Here is a 20,732-nt window from a genome sequence, read left to right on the forward strand (position 1 = left end):
AAAGCGACATTAGATCATGATAGACAATTGCCGTTACTTGTCGCCAGTTTGCCCTATAAAGATGTCACAATTTATCCAGTGAATCGGGCCCTTGTCTTGTTTTCGTTGTCTTCCTAACCTTGATATTTGTCTCGATTTTTTGGGGTCATTTTGTTGAGGTGGCTTGAGGAGGTGTGGTTATGTTCCTATCAACATCAAGGATGTTCAACCTCAGGAAACTAGCAAATATTGTTACTGGCATGCACACATCCGTCTGCAACTGCAAATCAAATGATTAAGGATGTATGTCAATGTTATGCAGCTGTTTTTGAATTTGTTTTTCTCTTCATGCAAAAATCATGTGGCAATATGTTGATGTACGTAAGTGACCTTATCCCATGGTTTGCTGTCTTTTTTTATTTGTAATAAGAGATGTGAAATGTGATCTTGTAAGCAAATCCATATTATAGATAATACTGTATACTTAAATATCTTCCATATTAATTATCTTGCCCCTACATGGCGTAATATTACATGATTAGGAACATTGTAGCTATATAATGAGCACATTGTGTTTGTAATGTAATGAGCACAATTGTTCATTATTCGTGTCTGGGGTCTCCTAATGCTCCTCTAATGTGTGTCTCCTGCCCTCTCTTTTTCTTTTCTAGGAGGTGAATTAGTGTTGCCTATAATAACAGTGGATTCCCTTGAGCCCCCATCCATCGCCACCCGTTACCCTGCTATCCCCCCTCCTCCCACCTCCCTGTCCCCACTTGAGACCACCAAAGTGTCCCTGATGCTGTCCAACCCTCACCCTCCCTGCCCCCCGGATCAGGAGGACTGCGGTGACCCTGTGGAGGTCTCGGCCTTCGGTTCTGGGGAGATGACGGAATCAGATGATGAGGACTTTTACAAAAACTCCCCTCTGGTCACTGATAGGACAGTCCTGCATCCTCCTCCTCCCCCCGCCGTCGGTGAGGGCGGGGCACAGAAACCCCACAATCCCCGCCCCCTTCCTTATGCTCCCACCACCAACCCTGACCAGCTCCACATCCCTGCGGGCAAAATGAACACCCGTGACCAGGTGCTTCTGCCCCCTGCCCCTCCGTCATCCCGGTATACACCTGGACTAACTTACCCCCCCAATTTCCCCCATGTGCCCACAGCCGACCCTACAGCCCCCGGTGAGAAGGTCATGCACCCCGGCCTGGTGGATAGGATCGGAGAGTCCAGTAGCACCACAGGGATGGTGGTTGGCATTGTGGCAGCTGCTGCCCTCTGCATTCTCATCCTCCTCTACGCCATGTACAAGTACCGCAACCGTGACGAGGGCTCCTACCAGACGGACCAGGGACACAACTTCATCAGCAACCCAGTTTCCGAGGGCAATGGGGCCATGGTCAAGCTAGAGAAGACACCAAGCACAACCACGGCTGCAGTAGCTAAGACAGTAACCAAGGGCAAGAAGAACAAAGACAAAGAGTATTATGTCTAAGAGAGGGATGGATAGAGAACGAGAGAACGAGAGAGATAGGCTAGAGCAGGGTTTCCCAACTCCAGTCCTCGAATACCCCAGAGAAGCACACCTGATTCAACTTGTCAACTAATCATCAAGCCCTCAATCAGTTGAATCAGGTGAGTTTGTCCGGGGCAGCAACAAAGATGTGTGCTGTTGGGGGTACTCTGGGACTGTTGGGGTACACTGGGATGGAGGAAAATCATGGAAAGGGGGTTCTCACAAAGAATTTCACTTCCACATTATCGTCTAGATAAATATCCAAAGTGTAGGGTGTAATTGTTACATTTGTGGCACACAAAAAAATAAATCCAATTTGCGATCAGTATTTCCACAATTCCTGTTAAATTATGCTTTGAGAATTTGTATCACATACCAAATATTGTATTGGATAACATACCATTTCATACAGGATAAGAAGCATATCCATTTAGCTGTGTTTGTATATAGCACCAATATCTATCAACTGTATGGTTATGGTTCCCAGTGAAAACTCAGTTTAAATCATTGTACTATAGAACCAAGTTTGCATGAATGTCAGTTCATCATGCTCTATCTCAAGTCCCTATGTCTTTGTAATGAAGTCAGCGGTATCAGTGTGTACTGAAAGGTCATTATGGTAGATAAGGACAGAGCAACCCAGTAGAGTTTACTAGATTAAACTAAAGCCATACCCATATTTGGAGATTGGGTGACCCACCTTCTCTGCAGACTAGCCTAACCCATTTTGTGTTATCCCACGTAAAACGGCTTTCAACTCTGTCTATCTCTCTGGTTGTCCATGGTGCTATGTTAATGGTCCAATATCATTGAACCATGTTTCCTTTTGGGAAAATACAGGTTTTCAAAGGGAATACACCAGTTCACAGCATCATTTAGCCAACAAACCCACACCATTGGATGGATGAGATGAGCTGGATTCTCTCATCTCTGTGTGAGAAGAGATCACCAAACCGACAGTGTCATTCATTCCATCCAGGAACAAGTTCCTCAAGCTTAACAAATCTCAAAAAGCAAAACACTACTGTAGCAAAGACATTGCTCTGTAAACATATTTGTATGTATAGATGTATTGGGTTTGAAAAAGCATTGCTTCTGTGTTTGTTGGAGTAGACAGGGGGGGGGGGGGGGGGGAACAGACATGAAAAATATACTACATGTGAGAGATGTTCTGCCCCCACGGTTACCACTGTCAACACTCCAGCCAGATCCCCCTATAAGGAAAGTAGAGACAGTGAATATGAAAGGGAGCTGCAGGACACAGTCACTTTTGAATAACTTTTTCTGGTTGTTCCTGTGGGAGGGGGGGGGGGGGGGGGGGGACATGTTCAAGCTTGTGTCAAGAGGCTGGCTTTCGCTTTCCTTCTTCAAAATTGGCACACAAAAAAAAAACTGGAAAGGCACAAACAGTAGAAAAATCTCTTTGAGAGATAAATACTGTGTTACCTTTGAAAGCAAACCAAACATGTATTCTGGTTTTTCTACCCATGAATAAAAGACTGTTCTGTGAGATGAACTATTGAAGGTTTGTGAATTGTATAGCTACTTCTCAGATACTTCTGTGTATCTCTTGTTACCATTCCTGCAGTTCCGTTTATAAAAAATGTTTTCCTTTTAATCCGATACAGATGAAAGGGAGCATTTTGTCTATGATGAGACACCATTGTCTGACTACAGAGACACATTATAAGTATTTAATTTTTTGCAATGTTGAATAACATGACATTTCCATTAAGGACAGGTTAGTGATTGTATGTAAACGTATCAAGAGAAAACACAAAGGATGATGTGCACTCTTTTGATTCATTTCTTCATTTCATGTACATTGAAAAACCTGGCTATCTTTGTCTGTTGTTGCCATTCTCTCTGTTGTATCATGTTTACATTTTCAATTCCTGTCATTTCATCTTGGTTTTTTTTATGACGTGCCATTTAACATAAACTTCTCAGAGTATATCCCTGTCCTAACTCAATGATATTGTAAAGTGTTCCTGTGAAATTAACCTTAATATGTGTACAGTACATTGACAGAGGGGAAATACAATTGGTTATATACTTCGTATACTCCTGTGTTGTGTGGCTTTTTTATGGGTGCAAAGGCCTCATCAAATGAATGGGTGGCACTTGAACTACTACACACAGCCAGTGGCGTCATTAGGCCGGGGCTTCCGGGGCTTCAACCCTGGATGTTTTTGGTCCAGCCCTGAACCTTTATATGGTCCAAAATTGTTTTTTCATTTTTTTGTTACATTTCAGTGTGATGAGTTTGCATAACCACACATCAATTGCACTATTCAGGATCAAAAACAAAAAAGAATGACACATTTTAATAACAAAAATAAACAATCCAATATACTGCACTAGGAAGAAGCCCCTGGAGTGACGCAGTGCCTGCTGTGATTGGTGGAGATTTCACAAAGCAGTGGACCACTCACATCCCTTGACCCCTCCCCTACAGCACCAGATAGATGTCAATGTCATCACTCAGCAAAATGCCTGTTACTCAGTCAGAGTCTGCATCATCTTTCTTTTGACAGAGAGGCAAAGAAATACAAGCAGGTTGAGGATGCAGTGAATGGGGTGGAAAGGGCAGAACAGCTAGAAAGGCAAAGTGCATCAGCAGAGTTAGCCACAGGTTTGTGCAGGGTTGGTGGTAGCTAACTAGCTAGTCTCCCTCAGTATAAGGGTTGGCTAATGCTGATATGCTAGCGTTAGCGCTCAGCATCCTAAAGCCAGTCAGAGTTAATTAACAGTATATTTAGTGAATGGGCAAGCTTGGGATGTTTGATATAAGTCATGATATTAGGAAAAGTGTTTATTTCCAGTGAGCGTATTTAAATGGGTTTAGTTTCTGTAGCTAGCTTGGCTGGCTAGTTCGGTAGCTACTGGCTGGCTAGCTAGCTGAGACCGAAGAGATGAGACATTTTTTCTACCTGAAGCACATATCTTCTGACAGTGACACAGTGCCCCCCTGTGGACTGAAGCTGAAATTGAATACAAGATTATATTTAACCCTGTGGGGTGACGCACAATTAGCGTCGTCCGGGTTAGGGAGGGCTTGGCCGTTAGGGATGTCCTTGTCTCATCGCGCACCAGCGACTCCTGTGGCGGGCCGGGCGCAGTGCGCACTAACCAAGGTTGCCAGGTGTTTCCTCCGACACATTGGTGCGGCTGGCTTCCGGGTTGGATGCGCGCTGTGTTAAAAAGCAGTGCGGCTTGGTTGGGTTGTGTATCGGAGGATGCATGACTTTCAACCTTCGTCTCTCCCGAGCCCGTACGGGAGTTGTAGCGATGAGATAAGTTAAAACAATTGGATACCACGGAATTGGGGAGAAAAAGGGGGTAACATTTTAACTAAAAAATCCAATGAATCATAGAGGTCTTATGACTTCTTTCATTCTACAGGTCTGTTTTTGGCTCATGTCACTTTATATTCATATAACCTAGGGGCTATGTACTGTAGCTTCTTATCTGTCATGTTTGGAGTGGTGCTGCGCTGTTGTGTGGACACTTGAATTTTTCTTTACAGTTGAGTTCCCTGGTCGTGTCAGTCAGAGACTATGTGGCATCAATATGAGTCAGAAACATTTATTCTACTGTCAAAATTGACTACAAAGTGTAAATAGGATCATTTTGATTATAAAGTTAGTCTTGTACGAAACTCAATTTTTTGAGACTTGTGGTCATAACTGCATCACAATGTAAATGAAGGTTGGGTTTGTTTCAAACCTGCCCACATGCCCACAGCTGGCAACACACGAGTAATCATAAATTCGGAGTGCAGCTGTACGCTACCCAATCGTAATACATGTGGTAAATATGGGTTGGCTTTGGATATCCCTATGGGGCTAGTTAGGGCCCATCGGTAAATTACACAATGTACATGGGACAATATATTAAAGTTCCAATAGCTTAAAACCTCAAATCAACGATAAACTGTAGAAATTCATTTACAAATATTGAATGCATTTAATGAGAAAACTTAAAGGTGTCCAACATGAAAATAGTGTCTAATTTGCATTGTGTAATTTATTGTATAGCCCGGAGATAGGCTATCCAAAGTCTAAGTCAGGTCCCACATACCAGCCGACTGAAGCTAATTGGCGAAGTAATTTGGCTAAATCTTCCCAGTGGCTAAAGTACTTAAGTAAAAATACATTAAAGTACTACTTAAGTCGTTTTTCCTTCACTACATTCCTAAAGAAAATAATGTACTTTTTACTCCGTACATTTTCCCTGACACCCAAAAGTACTTGTTACATTTTAAATGCTTAGCAGGACAGAAAATTGTCCAATTCACACACTTATCAAGAGAACTTCCCTGGTCATCCTTAATGCCTCTGATCTGGCGGACTCACAAAACACAAATGCTTTGTTTGTAAATTATGTCTGAGTGTTGGATTGTGTCCCTGGCTATCCATACATTTAAAAACAAGAAAAGTGTGGCGTCTGCTTTGCTTAATAAAAGGATTTTAAAATTATTTGTACTTTTACTTTTGATACTTGAGTATATTTTAGCAATGACATTACTTTTGATACTTATATTTAAAATCAAATACTTTTTGACTTTTACTCAAGTAGTATTTTACTGGATTACTTTTACTTGAGGCCTTTTCTATTAAGGTATCTTTACTTTTACTCAAGTATGACAATTGGGTAATTTTTTCACCACTGACTCTTCTCACCTGTGAACACACTCATGAAACACCCACATCAAACCATACCCTGAAACCAACTCACATCTGAATTTAGTCATAGCCCCTAGCATTTCTTCATGAACCAAATCTAAAACAAGGCCAAATCAGGAAGTGCAATCACCCTGTAAAACTAACAACATTGCACTTCTACCTTTTAGATGAGCCAAGGGGGAGGACAGATGAGAACAGCAGGCCAGTGGAACAGGCCAGTGGAGCATTTAGAACAGCAGCAGCCAGGGGCAAATGGTAGGGAAGAGGATCATTTAGATGACTCAGACACTGGCCCAAAACGAGTTCAGCTACCCCAGTATCCCCTTGACTGTTTTGGATTGCAAAACTAAAGAGACACTCCAGACAAGACACAGAGACAGCAACAGAAGAGTAGGATATGATGAAGCGAGATACACCAGTCAGACGCAAAGAGAGCAACAAAATAATAGATGATGGAGAGAGACACCAGACAAGACACAGAATGCAGAATGCAGAGGAGGGGTGAGCACGCAGACTGTATCACTTGAAGCTGCTTAATAGATTCAAATCACTGCACTGTGTGTGTGTGTGCGTGCGTATGTGTGTGTTTGTGTTTTACTATCCTTATGGGGAACAAATGGGGACATTTCACCATTCCCCACAAGGAAAAGGGCTATTTTAGGCTTAGGGGTTAGGTTTAGGGTTAGGGTTACAATTATGGTTCGGGTTAAGGTTAGGTTAAGGGTTAGGGTTAGGGATAGGGTTAGGGACAATAGGATTTTGAATGAGAATCAATTGTTTGGTCCCCACAAAAGTGTGTGTGAGAGAGGGAGAGAAAGAGAGGGTGTTGGGCTGATAAAAAAGGGCTTTATATAAATAAATACAATTTGATTGGGTACTGTGGGATTATTGAATCAGTTTGGCTCATTGGACAGGTCAGAGTCTATGTTGGAAGTTGTTCAGTGTTTTTTTGCAATACACTAGATGTACTGTATGTGTTCCAGAGAAGAGAGTAGAAAGTGTTCCAGAGTAGAGAGACCCAAAGTAGCAACTGTAATTGAGTACTGGCAATGTGGGAAGGTTCAAGTTACCTGAACAACATCTAATCTCTCAATGTTCTAATCTCTCAATGATCATCTCAAAGTACACTGAATTCAGGCTGTTAAATGATAATACAAATTGCCAGAGGGAAATGCCCCCAGACCCCCCTACTGGTTTTTGGCTAAGCCCCCACCCAGTGTCTTCAAATCCTACAAACACCCCCTGCACACAGCCACCATAATGACAGCATAAACATGACTTGGCATCTTCAGGGATACCTTCAAATGTCATGTGCATTCATTTAGTGGTAGGTATGCAATCTAATTTGTCTATCCAACTAGCTAAACTGAACTGTCACATGACAATGTAACATCCAGTGTCAAGTAAGGTTGTGTTGAGCCATTTCATAAACTAGCGTCAGCTTCTGGGTGACTAGCAGGTTAGTTCCAAGACTACTTTACCTTTGGAGGATGTCTTTCTATACAAACAAATACATGTACCACTGTATTCAGTTTCATCGTCTCCTCCACTGAATGGTCTAAGGGCTGGGGTTAGGCCTATAGGGATGGAAGTGGGTTGCCTACTGCCGTGTCTGAATGCTTCAGAACTGTTATGTTTGGGAGTGGATCCATTTCACCTGCTTGTCAGGATGTAATTCTAATGAACAAAATCAATCAGCACTAAATACTCATTGTACACCAGGACCAGTTGTGCCTGCTTCATGTCTGGATACTGTATTTATAAAGCTAGAGACACATCACAGCCAGTGGCATATTGGAATGGGAACAGTGCCATCTACAGTCCAAAACTATAGGTTCATTGTCTCTGACTCGTTTCTCACGAGATCGCACATTTGCCAGTCTCCTCCAATCGTTTGTCTACTCCTTGAATTGAGACTTCTCAGTAAAGACAACCCCAGTGATCCCATTATCTATCTCCGCCTACCTCTTTTTTTTTGCAGACACTAGATTTCAGAGAACAACCAGATGACTTTACTGTCAATAATGGCATAAACCAACCAACATTGCACATGATATTCAAGCACAGGGTTCATTATACCACCTTCTTAGCCTAGTAGACCTATTTCAAAGTTTAGTTTATTAGGATACCCATTAGCTACTGCACATGCTGCAGCTACTCTTCCTGGGGTCCACATAAAACATGCAAATACATAACAAAGTGCAGAACAGTTATAGTTAAGAACAACATAAGTTATGACATTACATTTAAAAAATAAGAGTTATATATTGGAAAGACACCAAGAGACAACAAAAATACTATTTACACACTATTCATACAGTACATCCCTTGACTTATACACTGGCCTACAAACAATACCCCATAATGTCAAAGTGGAATTATGCTTTTAGACATTTTACAAATTAATTAAAAATGAAAAGCTGAAATGTCTTGAGCCAGTAGATATTTAGCTCCTTTGTTATGGCAAGCCTAAATACGTTCAGCAGTAAAACTGTACTTAACAAGGCACATTATGAATTGTGTGGACTCACTCTGTGTGCAATAATAATGATTTTTGAATGACTACCTCATCTCTGTACCCACACATTATCTGTAAGGTCCCTCATTCGGGGCAGTAATTTTTTTTTAAATTATTCAACCACAAAGACCAGGGAGGTTTTCCAATGCCTTGCAAAGAAGGGCCCCTATTGGTAGATGGGTAAAAAAAGTATACATTGAATATCCCTTTGAGCATGGTGATATTATTAGTTACACTTTGGATGGTGTATCAATACACCCAGTCACTACAAAGATACGGGCATCCTTCCTAACTCAGTTGCAGGAAAGGAAGTTATCCACTTAGGGATTTCACCATGAGGACAATGGTGACTTTAAGAAAGTTTCAGTTTAATGGCTGTGATAGGAGAAAACTGAGGATGGATCAACAACATTGTAGTTACTCCACAATACTAACCTGCTGAGGGGACTTGCTTCCATTCAGCCACAAGAGCATTAGTGAGGTCAGGCACTGATTTGGGGCGATTAGGCTTGGCTCGCAGTCCGTGTTTCAATTCATCCCAAAGGTGTTCGATGGGGCTGAAGTCATCTACACCAATCTCGACAAACCATTTCTGTATGGAACCTTGCTTTGTGCACAGGGGCATTGTCATGCTGAATCAGGAAAGGGCCTTCTCCAAACTGTTGGCACAAAGTTGGAAGCACAGAATTGTCTAGAATGGCATTGTCAGCCGTCGTTGCTCCTAGACGTTTCCACTTCACAATAACAGCACTTACAGTTAACCTGGGCAGCTCTAGCAGGGCAGGAATTTAACAAACTTGCTTGTTGGAAAGGTGGCATCCTATGACGGTGTCACATTGAAAGTCACTGAGCTTTTCAGTAAGGCCATTCTACTGCCAATGTTTGTCTATGGAGATTGCAAATAAAAAATATTCCAAAACATGCATCCTGTTTGAAATGAGACACTAAAGTAAAACTGCTAAAAATGTGGCAAATACATGTTTTGTCCTGAATACAAAGCACTATGTTTGGGGCAAATCCAATACAACACATCACAGAGTTTCACTCTTCATATTTTCAAGCATGTTGGTGGCTGCATCATGTTATGGGCATGCTTGTCATTGGCAAAGACAAGGGACTTATTTTTTTATATAAGGAAACAGAATAGAGCTAAGCACATGCACTGATTTCCAACAGAAACTGGGAGACAAATTCACCTTTCAACAAGTATTTGGTATTTTATTAGGATCCCCATTAGCTGTTGCAAAAGCAGTAGCTGCACTTCCTGGGGATCCACACAAAACATTAAAGATAATTCAGAATGACATAACACAGAACATAAATAGACAAGAACAGCTCAAAGACAGAACTACATACAATAACCTAATCCACAAGGCCAAATATTCACTGGAGTTGCTTCCCAAGATGACATTGAATGTTCCTGAGTGGCCTAGTTACAGGTTTGACTTAAAACTGCTTGAAAATCTATGGCAACGCTTGCAAATGATCATCAACCAACTTGACAAAACTTAATGAATTGTGAAAATAATAATGGGGAAATGTTTCACAATACAGGTGTGGAAAGCTCATAGAGACTAACCCATTTAGACTCACAGCTTTAGTCAATGCCAAAGGTGCTTCTACAAAGTATTGACTCAGGGGTGTGAATACTTATGTAAATGAAATATTTCTGTATTTGCACAAATTTATAAAACAACAACAACACTTTGTCATTATGGGGTATTGTGTGTAGATGGATGAAAAACATTTTTTTAATACGTTTTGAATTCAGGCTGTAACACACTTTTTGTGGAATAAGTCAAGTGGTATGAATTATTTCTGAAGGCACTGTACATATTCATATTCTTATACAGTACAGTTAAAACAGATCTTTAGAAGAGGAGAGGCGCTGTGATACAATATGTTTTTTTTACATCTGTTTTTTAAGCTAAACTTGCTTTTTTGCATGTTGTTGATGTTAGTTCTTTGTGTGCAGTTAAGGGAAAGGCGTGCTGCTTTGTTTTGAGCAAGCTGCAGCTTTGCTAGGTATTTCTTTGCTGCACCTGACCATATTACCGGACAGTAATCAAGATGGGACGAGATCAGAGCCTGAACAACTAGTACAGTTGATCTTTGTGTCAAAAGCGCAAAACATATTTTTATAACATACATACCTCGCCCTATCTTCACAACGACTTTGTCAATATGACTTGACCATGATAACTGACCAGTGTTACTCTTAGGAGTTCAGCTTCTTCATCTTGGTCAATGGTCACACCTTTTATGCACAACTCCAGTTGAGGTTAAGGTCTAAGAGAATGCTTTGAACTAAATTCAAAGCTTTTGGTTTTAGATGTATTTCAGACCAGTTTATTGTTAATGACCTATTCTGACACTGACTGTAACTCCTTACCAAGAGTCTCAGTGAGGTCACTGGCTGTAGGTGCTGTTGTGTAGAGTGAGCAATCAGATGGCAAATCATTTGTTAAAACAGGGAAGTGTAACGGCCCAAGTCAACTGCCCTGAGGGATACCGCAGTGTACATGTCTGATGTTGGAGAAGCTTCCATTGAAGAACACTCTCTGGATTCTATTGGATAAGTAATTCTCCAACCATGTGATTGAAAGTCATAATAAGCTTGTTTTTTCAATAACAAATTATGATCAATAACATCTAAGGCTGCACTGAAATCGAACAAAGCTAAACTTATGGTCAAAGAACAGTAGTCTCAGAAATCCCAGACCTAGGGCTAGAAAGACTGACTTTTATTGTTTTGTGAATATCACATCAGAATTAATTTCCTCATGTGCCCAGTAATGTGAGAATAAAATTACAATAACATTTTCCCCCTAAAGTTCCAGAACTCCTAGACCTATACAAATATTAAAGGGGAAAACAACTGTATATTAACAAAAACTGTGAAAAGAAATGTGTGAAAACTGTTTGGAAGCGCGTTTATAAAGATGCAGAGCGACATGATCATGTTATCAGCATCTGGCAAACAATCTTGGATTATTATGCGGTACTGATTGTCATAGCAATCAGTTTCTTTGCTGTCTTTTTTAAATTTAATTTTGAGGCTTTGCTTTCTGTTCACCAATTGTAAAAGTTGTTGTGGAACTATAGCTAGCTACATATTAGAAGAATGACTAATGCAACACGACCAAAATGACACTGTGGAATGTCATTCTCTTCCTGTGTGGGTTTTTGCTTCCAGTGTGAATATGATTGTAGCAGCTAGCGAGCTAACGAATAGGAGCTTTTTAACGCTAGCTATCCAGCTAGCGAACACATGATAAGGGCAATGACGCAAATCTGTACAAACTGACAGTTTTTCTGAAACAAAAAGTAGATATCCACAGTGTCTTTCCAAAGAAGAAATGCCACCATCACCTGAAAACAATGATAGCCAACTGTGGTAAACTAGCCAAATGTACTAGCTAACAACCCGCAGTGGTAAGGAAAAATCCGAGATTCTTTAGCTAGCTAACGACGTTACTGCTTTACACGGAAGAGAAGAGGCACAGCTGAGCAGCGTTGATTTACCTAAGGGAGTCGTCGATAAACAATTGAATACTATATAGTTATCACGAGAGGTTACCAAGTTTTCTATCTAGCCAAACACTCCGTCTCAATTCTGATAGCTAATTTAGCGTGGGCTGTTTTATTTTGATGTGGCCTAACTAGCATGCTAATCGAGCGTCCATGATGTATTTGCTGCCAAATCTCTATGTTGGCCATTCTGTTTAATCCGACACATAATGCATTTGTTTATAAGTATTATCTCGAAATGACATGTTGATGTCTTGTTTTGGAAGCACAATGGTTGGCATATAGCTAACTGCTAACTATTTGGTTATAGCTAACGTTAGCATGTATCTAATGTTAAGTGTTTTCAGTTGACAAATCAGCTAGGTAGCTTGCTATGTTTGTTGGTGGAGTGCATTGGTTGGCAAATAACGTCTGGAGGAAATTGTTGATAGCTAAAATAACATGTAGGCAGCTGCTAGCTAGCATTACCTAGCCAGCTAACTTAGATAACAGTAAAATAAGTGATATTGTGTATATCAGTCAGTAGGTAACAGGCTAGTGGGAGTAGTGTTGGCCTTGACGCTAACGTTATTGCTACCAAGGGGTCATGAAAAATAGAATTCCTAGTTAGTTGGGTTATGAACTAAGCTCCCGAATGGCTAATGGGTAGCTAGCTAGCTTTCTGCATTTGCTGATTCAGATACTTTAGGGTAGTAGTATACATATATATCTATGGAGTATCATTGCAGATGGCTATTCTGATAATTTCTCAGGATTCATAAAGCTTCCGGTCTCGTGAGGTTGAGGACTCCGAAGTACATATCTAAAGAAATGAGTCCAACCTAGTTACGGCTCCATCTCTGAGTAGGAGCATTATTATGATTGCCTGTGACATTAGAGCGGTGCACAGCGTCTTCCTCTGAAGGATGTTATCAGGACCTACTCTTAATTTATTGACGTGTGACTCAAAATGCTGGAAATGTGTGAAGAAACCAACCAAAGCAGTTGTGATTTTTCTTCCAGATGAATGTTATTTAGTCAGTGGGTCACCACCAGTGTGCCAAAAACGAATTCTCCATATAAAGCAAGGATTACTTTTTTGCAAGAACTGCACAGCAAAGCAGCCCAGTCTGGAGCAAGAACATGCACAGCCTCCCTTGAGATACACTAAGGACTATACACCAGAAAGTGAAGAGGACTGTCTTCAACTGACTCATTAACTTTTCATCCTCAATGGAAGTGCCATTGTAGATACGTGAACGGGTGGCTACAACTGGACCGTCTGGAGCTCCAGCCTTAGAGGAAACCTTGGAACCCTGGGTTGGCTGCTCTGAGGGGGACAATGGGTTCCCAAGCTCTTCAGATACTGCGGCAGGGGGTGTGGGCTTCGCTCACAGGAGGCTGGTATGTGGACCCCCATCAGAGCACGTTCTCCAACTGCTTCCACCTGTACCTCTGGATCTTTCTCCTGGCCTTCCCTTTCCTGCTTTACATGGTGAGTATTCATGGAGGGGACAATTTATGGTAGATAAAAAGGGTGGAAAAATTCATTTTGACTGGGTGTCATGTTTGTCAGGCACTTTTTACATACACATTTATTAGTGCAGTATCAGCCACTATTCAGGTCAAACTAGTTTTTATCATAGGACAGGAGAAAAGGATGAAGTTGGTAATAAAGTGGAACAGACTACCATTTTCCCCTCCCAATTCAAAACAGCATTCCTTCTCTTACTTTCATGTTTAAGCTTTTGTGGTCAAACGTGTTAATATTTGCTCTAGTGAAGCTTGTTACCTGTAAACCAGACATGTTATGTCCTCTCAAGCTGTCATCTTTGAAGAGTGGTCTTCCTTGTCTGTAATGTGATGCCCAATTTGTCCATGTGCCTGCCTATCTAGGTGAACCATTTGTTCTTTTCCTGGTATTGAGAACAAGGCGTTGTTTCACTACCCTCATCATGGGCTAGCCTACTTTTATTCCCAGCTCTGGACTCAATCTTTCTTCTCCCCTCCCCTCTCTTGTCCTTCCGTCCAGTCTCTCCCCCCCAGCCTGGTTGTGGCAGGTGTGTACTGTGCTGTGGTGGCAGCCTTCTTCACTGTCATAAAGGCAGTGAACTTTCGCCTCCATGCCATGTTCGACCTGGGGGAGATAGTGGAGAAGAGGCAGGCCTCGCTCATAACCGACGCCCCACGGCTAGAAGAGGGGGATGATGGGTCCGGAGGCCACGACGGGAATCAGCATGGGTACTGGTGGAGATTTCCAAATCCTAATGGAATCCTTTTTTTCTGTTAAATCATGTCAAAACAAGATGTCATTCTATGCACATCTGAGTGAAGAGGCTCATTTGTGTTGATGCCTTGAGGGCTGTTATTTCACATGATTGTGGCCAGATTTTAGTGTTATGTTTTCTCATGTTGCTATGTTCCCCTCTCAGGGACAGCAATGTTGGTGTGGAGATGACTGTGTTCAGGAAGGTCAACTCAACACCTCCAGTTCGCTGCAGCTCCCAGCACTCTCTGTTTGGACTCAACCAGGTGTCGGTGAGGACTGCCTTGCATTTACACCGCACACATCCATACTCTTTTAACATAGTTCCATGCAACAAACTGCACCCTTCATGCACACTGCACAGGAAGATGAAATTATTGGGTTGTTTAATCCCATACAAATGATCTATATTCCTGTGATATTCATTCTTAATCCAACAAATGTTTTTGTTTCCCCTCAGGAGTTTTTGCCTCAGCTTGATGACAGTGGAGGCTCCAAGGGTATAGCATTAATCTAACTCCACTCTAACCGCAGTGTTGTGGTTGGTAAAGTAGATCTGACTAAGAGTTGCTGTGTTTTTTTTTTTTTTTAACCCAACATGGGCAACAGTGTAATTTAGGGACTGCTTCTTCTCTTCTCAGATATCAAGGATCTGATGCGAGAGCAAGGCAGCAACAACTTGATTGTCACGTCAGCACACCGGGAGATCCTCCGCCACAGCTCCCAGGACCCGATCCGTAAGCATAGCGTTACACTGGAAATAGACCTAGAATCTTTTGTCCATGTGCAAATGGTGATATAATGTTTATTTTTAATCCAACGCAAAACACGTTAGCTATGTTGATATTTGCTTTGTCGTGTGTACTTAGTTTGGATTTTCACTTCTTTCAGATGTTGCCAACGTTGCCAACATGGTTCAGTCCTGCTTGGCTGCTGCCCTAGGAGGAGAGTTCCCTGGTCTAAGGGGAGTGGGAGCAGGGATGTCAGGGGGATTTGGTAGCTTACAACCTGGGGAGTGCATCTCCATCCCCCCCTCACCTTCCAGTCAGGAAGACGGAGGAGAGAAGGGCCAGTTGGAAGAGATTGAGGGGATGCTGGAGCAGCTGTCCCAGCAGAGTCCTGACGAGGATGTGATTGTGATGGGAGCATACTCCCCCCTTGGCCCCTCTGCTGAGTCGGGGAGCCTGGGGGACACTCCCATCAGCCCTCTCATAAAGAGCAGTCTGAGTGAGGAGCTGAGTGAGAACCTGTTGGGGCTGGGCCTTGACCCCGTGGCCTTCGCCCCAGGAACAGAGCACCCAGGCAGCCGCAGTGGGGTGGCCTTGGCTGCTGGCTCCACAGACAGCTGCTTCAGTGGGGGTGGGGCGGCCACGGACCGCGAGACCCTCAGCACCGTCAGCAGCTACCGCAGTGAGAAGACTGACTCCACCCAGCTGGAGAGCCCTTCACTCAGCCTGCCACGGAACATAGACGCAGGGACACCGACCTCTGCCCCAGCCCTGGGCATCAGTACCCTAGAGCCAGCAGAGGAGCCAGTGCTGCAGGGGGGAAGTGATACTGACGACCTGTCGGACAGTGAACTGCTGCGCTCCCCCGCCAAAGAGTGCTCTCTGGGCCAGGAGCTTGATAGGACACTAGTCGAAGGGGAAGATTTGCCACCTGTCCACTCAGATATTGTACAGCCCCCCTCCCTCCAGGACTCCTCTCCCTCCAGTAGTGGGCACTCCGAGTCCTGTGATCTGGACAGGAGGGTTCCCCCCCTCCCCCCTCCGAGGCAGGCCAGCTCGGTGCCGTCAGGGCTGGCCCTGGGTCTAGTGTGTTCCGAGCCTGCGTTGCCCGTCTCCTCCACCCCATTCCTGCACTCTGAGCAGTCCTCTCTGCAGGCCCAGCAGGTGGTGCGCCCCAAAGACTTGAAGCTGCTGCGGACTGGTGGCAGTAGTGTGGGCCACCGGCCTGGCCGCAGGAAAGCCCCTCGTAAGCGAGGTGGAGCGGGAAGCAGCAGCTTTGACTGCGGCTCCTACAGGCGGCACCACGGGCAGCACAGAGACTACATCCCAGTGCGCAGCCGGCTGGGGGCTAAGGCCTACAGTGAGAGCCTGTTTGAAGACTCCAGTGACGAGGATGACGGCAGTGACATGAGCGCCGGCTCAAGTCTGGGCTCCCAGAGACGCTACAGCTCTGACGACGACGACGATGACGACTCGAGCTCCTCTACCTCCTGCTACTCCCCTGACCTCGCTAACGCTGGCATTACGAACCCGCCCTCCTCCACCCAACTGCCCAACCCTAGGGAAGGAGAGTTGTCTGAGACAGCTGGCCCATCCCACTCCCAAAGGGCTCAGAGGTCAGCTAGCACAGCTAGTGCTAAAACTCACGCCAGGGTGCTCAGTATGGACGGGGCCGGTGGGGGCCACACTAACACTGTGGCCCTGCCCTCCACCATGCTGACCTCCTCCACCCCCGCTCCACGACCCCTCACCGTCTCCAAGTCAGACCTGGAGGCCCGGACCAGCCACACAGACGGCTTCCCTGGAACTCACCACCATCGCCTGGACTCTCTGGGAGGCTCCTGGGCTGGCAACCAGACGGGCTGGAGGGCCGGGGAACTGGTGGAGGAGGGAGCTGTGGGGGGAGGTGAGACATACTCTCTCTAACTTTGGGCCTTTATTCATAACGTGTGCTGATCTAGGATCAGATCGCCCCTTTCCATTTCATTATAATAAAAAAGGCTAAACTGATTCTAGATCAGCAAACCTTACTTTTAAACAGTCCCATTCAAGTTGGAAAGCTCTGAAATGTGTAACTGTTTCATTGAAATTTGGATTGTTTGCTATATTTACTCCATTAATCAGGGTCAGGTATTTCTAGAATTCAATCTGAAATGAACGTCCTTGTACTAATGTGAATATCTGCTGCCCCAGCTCTGGCCCCAGAGGAGGGGGGCAAGCGGGACTCGATGAGCAGTGTGAAGAGGACTCAGGCCATCCGCAGGCGACACAACGCGGGGAGCAACCCCACACCACCCCCCTCTACCATGGGCTCCCCACCCAGGTTGGTCCAGTCAAACACTTCCACACCAGTGTGCTTGCTATACAGTTGAAGTCGGAAGTTTACATACACCTTAGCCAACTACATTTAAACTCAGTTTTTCACAATTCCTGACATTTAATCCTAGTAAAAATTCCCTGTTTTAGGTCAGTTAGGATCACCACTTTATTTTAAGAATGTAAAATGTTAGAATAATAGTAGAGAGAATTATTTCTTTCAGCTTTTATTTCTTTCATCACATTCCCAGAGGGTCAGAAGTTTACATACACTCAATTAGTATTTGGTAGTATTGCCTTTCAGTTTTTTAACTTGGGTCAAACATTTCAGGTAGCCTTCCACAAGCCTCCCGCAATAAGCTGGGTGAATTTTGGCCCATTCCTCCTGACAGAGCTGGTGTAACTGAGTCAGGTTTGTAGGCCTCCTTGCTCACACATGCTTTTTCAGTTCTGTCCACATATTTTCTATAGGATTGAGGTCAGGGCTTTGTGATGGCCACTCCAATACCTTGACTTTGTTGTCCTTAAGCCATTTTGCCACAACTTTGGAAGTATGCTTGGGGTCATTGTCCATTTGGAAGACCCATTTGCGACCAAGCTTTAACTTCCTGACTGATGTCTTGAGATGTTACTTCAATATATCCACATCATTTTCCTGCCTCATGATGCCATCAATTTTGTGAAGTGCACCAGTCCCTCCTGCAGCAAAGCACCCCCACAACATGATGCTGCCACCACTGTGCTTCACGGTTGGGATGGTGTTCTTCGGCCTGCAAGCATCCCCTTTTTTCCTCCAAACATAACGATGGTCATTATGGCTAAACAGTTCTATTTTTGTTTCATCAGACCAGAGGACATTTCTCCAAAAAGTACTGTCTTTGTCCCCATGTGCAGTTGTTTATTGTAGTCTGGCTTTTTTAGGGTGGTTTTGGAGCAGTGGCTACTTCCTTGCTGAGCGGCCTTTCAGGTTACGTCGATATAGGACTCGTTTTACTGTGGATATAGGTCCTTTGCTGTTCTGGGATTGATTTGCACTTTTTGCACCAAAGCACATTCATCCCTAGGAGACAGAACGCGTCTCCTTCCTGAGCGGTATGATGGCTACGTGGTCCCATGGTGTTTATACTTGCGCACTACTAACCAGACTTGTGGAGGTCTACAATTTTTTTTATGAAGTGTTGGCTGATTTTGTTTGATTTTCCCAGGATGTCAAGCATAGAGGCACTGCGTTTGAAGGTAGGCCTTGAAATACATCCACGTGTACACCTCCAATTGACTCAAATGATGTCAATTTGCCTATCAGAAGCTTCTCAAGCCATGACATAATTTTCATCAATTTAGTGTATGTAAACTTCTGACCCACTGGAATTGTGATACAGTGAATTTTCTGTCTGTAAACAATTGTTGGAAAAATTACTTGTCATGCGCAAAGTAGATGTCTTAACCAACTTGCCAGAACTATACTTTGTTAACAAGAAATTTGTGGGGTGGTTGAAAAACTAGTTTTAATGACGCCAACCTAAGTGAATGTAAACTTCCGACTTCGACTGCATCTCTTATGCCAGTCACCTCCGTATGTACATGCTCCATAAAGCCCAGCTCCTATCTTCCTGTAGTCTCCAGGACCTCCAGCGTGCCCGTACCTCCTCACACTCGCGGACCCGGACCCTGCCCTCTGCCTTACAGTTCGCCACCTCACTACTGCTGCCCCGCGGGGGGGTCCACGAGGCCTCAACATTTGACGACACCACAGAGGGGGCTGTGCACTACTTTTATGACGAGGGTGGTGAGTGTGTGTGTGTGTGGTGATGCTAGGCTGAGGCTCGCTTTAGAACCTTGGAGGGGGGGCGGGGTGCACTCTCTTAAATTAACCTATCCTGAAGAGAGCAATAAATAAGCCCCATTGTTCATAGGCTTTACTGAGACATTCATGTATTTAGATTTGCAATGCAAATTATTCTGTCCTAGTTTACAATGTAGTTGTAGTCTCCATTCATTGTTGTTGCTGTGCTGGTGTTTTTCCAGGTGTGAAGAGATCGTACACGTTTGGACCTGCTGGAGGCGGTTATGAGGACCCAGTGGCGTACGTGTCTCTCTCTGATGCGCTTTAGGCTCTTTGCCCGAAACTGATTTTGATATGTCTGACCCCTTTCCCTCTTCTCCTCTCAGGGAGCGGGAACGACAGTCCCAATCCTCCAGCTTCACTTCCACTGATGTCCAGGAGGGGGCCCCGGTGCTCACCATGCTCCAGCCCAGGCCCGTGGTTCTGCAGGGCATGCAGGTACGCAGGGTGCCCCTGGAGATGTCAGAGATGCCAGAGGTGAGGGGAAACGACATTCTAATTCCTATTTCAACAGCTTTGTTCTGAAGCTGTATCCATACCCATTGGATACAGTGATCACAATATAGTGGCTATATCCAGGAAAGCCAAAGTTCCAACAGCTGGGCCTAAAATAGTATATAAGAGATCATACAAAAGATTTTGCTGTGACTCTTATGTGGATGATGTTAAAAATATTTGTTGGTCTGACGTGATTAATGAGGAGCATCCAGACACCACAGTTGATGAATTTATGACATTGCTTCTTCCAATTATTGATAAACATGCACCTGTTAAGAAACGGACTGTTAGAACTGTTAAGGCTCCATGGAATGATGAGGAATTGAAAAACTGTATGGCTGAAAGAGATGGGGCAACAGGAGTGGCTAATAAGTCTGTGTGCACATCTGACTGGCTGACTTACTGTAAATTGACAAATGTGACTTAACTCAACAAAAAGAAGATTAAACTGTATTATGAAGCCAAGATCAATGACGGAAAACAACTTTGGAGTACTTTAAATGAAATTATGGGCAGTAAGACAAATTTAACTCCATCTTTCATCGAATCAGATGGCTGATTCATCACACAACCATTTGATGTTGCCAGTTATTTGAATTATTACGTCATTGGTAAAGTGGGCAAACTTAGGCAGGAAATGCCAACAACGAACAGTGAGCCATCATACTCATGTATCTTTAAAATAAAATAATAATGAAAGAAGCATTTCAAGTTTGAATTTTGTAAAGTTAGTGTGGGAGAGGTGGGAAAATGATTATTGATCAATAATGACAAACCTCCTGGCATTGACAACTTAGATGGAAAGCTACTGAGGATGGTAGCTGACTCTATACCCACTCCTGCCTGTCATATCTTTAATCTGAGCCT

At 43.7% G+C, this 20,732-nt stretch overlaps 2 protein-coding genes across 3 annotated transcripts in view; both read left to right on the forward strand.

The window, feature by feature from the left end:
- Positions 1-3,558, forward strand: part of LOC110533130 (neurexin-2) — a 442,565-nt gene extending 439,007 nt beyond the window's left edge. For both annotated transcript variants that reach the window (XM_036933224.2, XM_090186900.1), the window contains one exon: positions 651-3,558. In XM_036933224.2, coding sequence (XP_036789119.2) covers positions 651-1,477 — 827 coding nt within the window. In that variant the 3' untranslated portion in view covers positions 1,478-3,558. The remainder of the gene's footprint in view (positions 1-650) is intronic.
- An 8,095-nt stretch (positions 3,559-11,653) lies between these two features.
- LOC110534124 (pecanex 3) overlaps positions 11,654-20,732 on the forward strand; it is a 29,877-nt gene continuing 20,798 nt past the window's right edge. Inside the window, exons 1-10 of the mRNA XM_036933227.2 lie at positions 11,654-13,709; positions 14,247-14,455; positions 14,647-14,752; positions 14,941-14,980; positions 15,122-15,217; positions 15,372-17,114; positions 17,402-17,531; positions 19,141-19,310; positions 19,550-19,607; positions 19,694-19,844. Coding sequence (XP_036789122.2) covers positions 13,557-13,709; positions 14,247-14,455; positions 14,647-14,752; positions 14,941-14,980; positions 15,122-15,217; positions 15,372-17,114; positions 17,402-17,531; positions 19,141-19,310; positions 19,550-19,607; positions 19,694-19,844 — 2,856 coding nt within the window. The 5' untranslated portion in view covers positions 11,654-13,556. The remainder of the gene's footprint in view (positions 13,710-14,246; positions 14,456-14,646; positions 14,753-14,940; positions 14,981-15,121; positions 15,218-15,371; positions 17,115-17,401; positions 17,532-19,140; positions 19,311-19,549; positions 19,608-19,693; positions 19,845-20,732) is intronic.

Source organism: Oncorhynchus mykiss, chromosome 10, assembly GCF_057628025.1.
Source record: "Oncorhynchus mykiss isolate SJ-2025 chromosome 10, ASM5762802v1, whole genome shotgun sequence".
Classification (NCBI taxonomy): domain Eukaryota; kingdom Metazoa; phylum Chordata; class Actinopteri; order Salmoniformes; family Salmonidae; genus Oncorhynchus; species Oncorhynchus mykiss.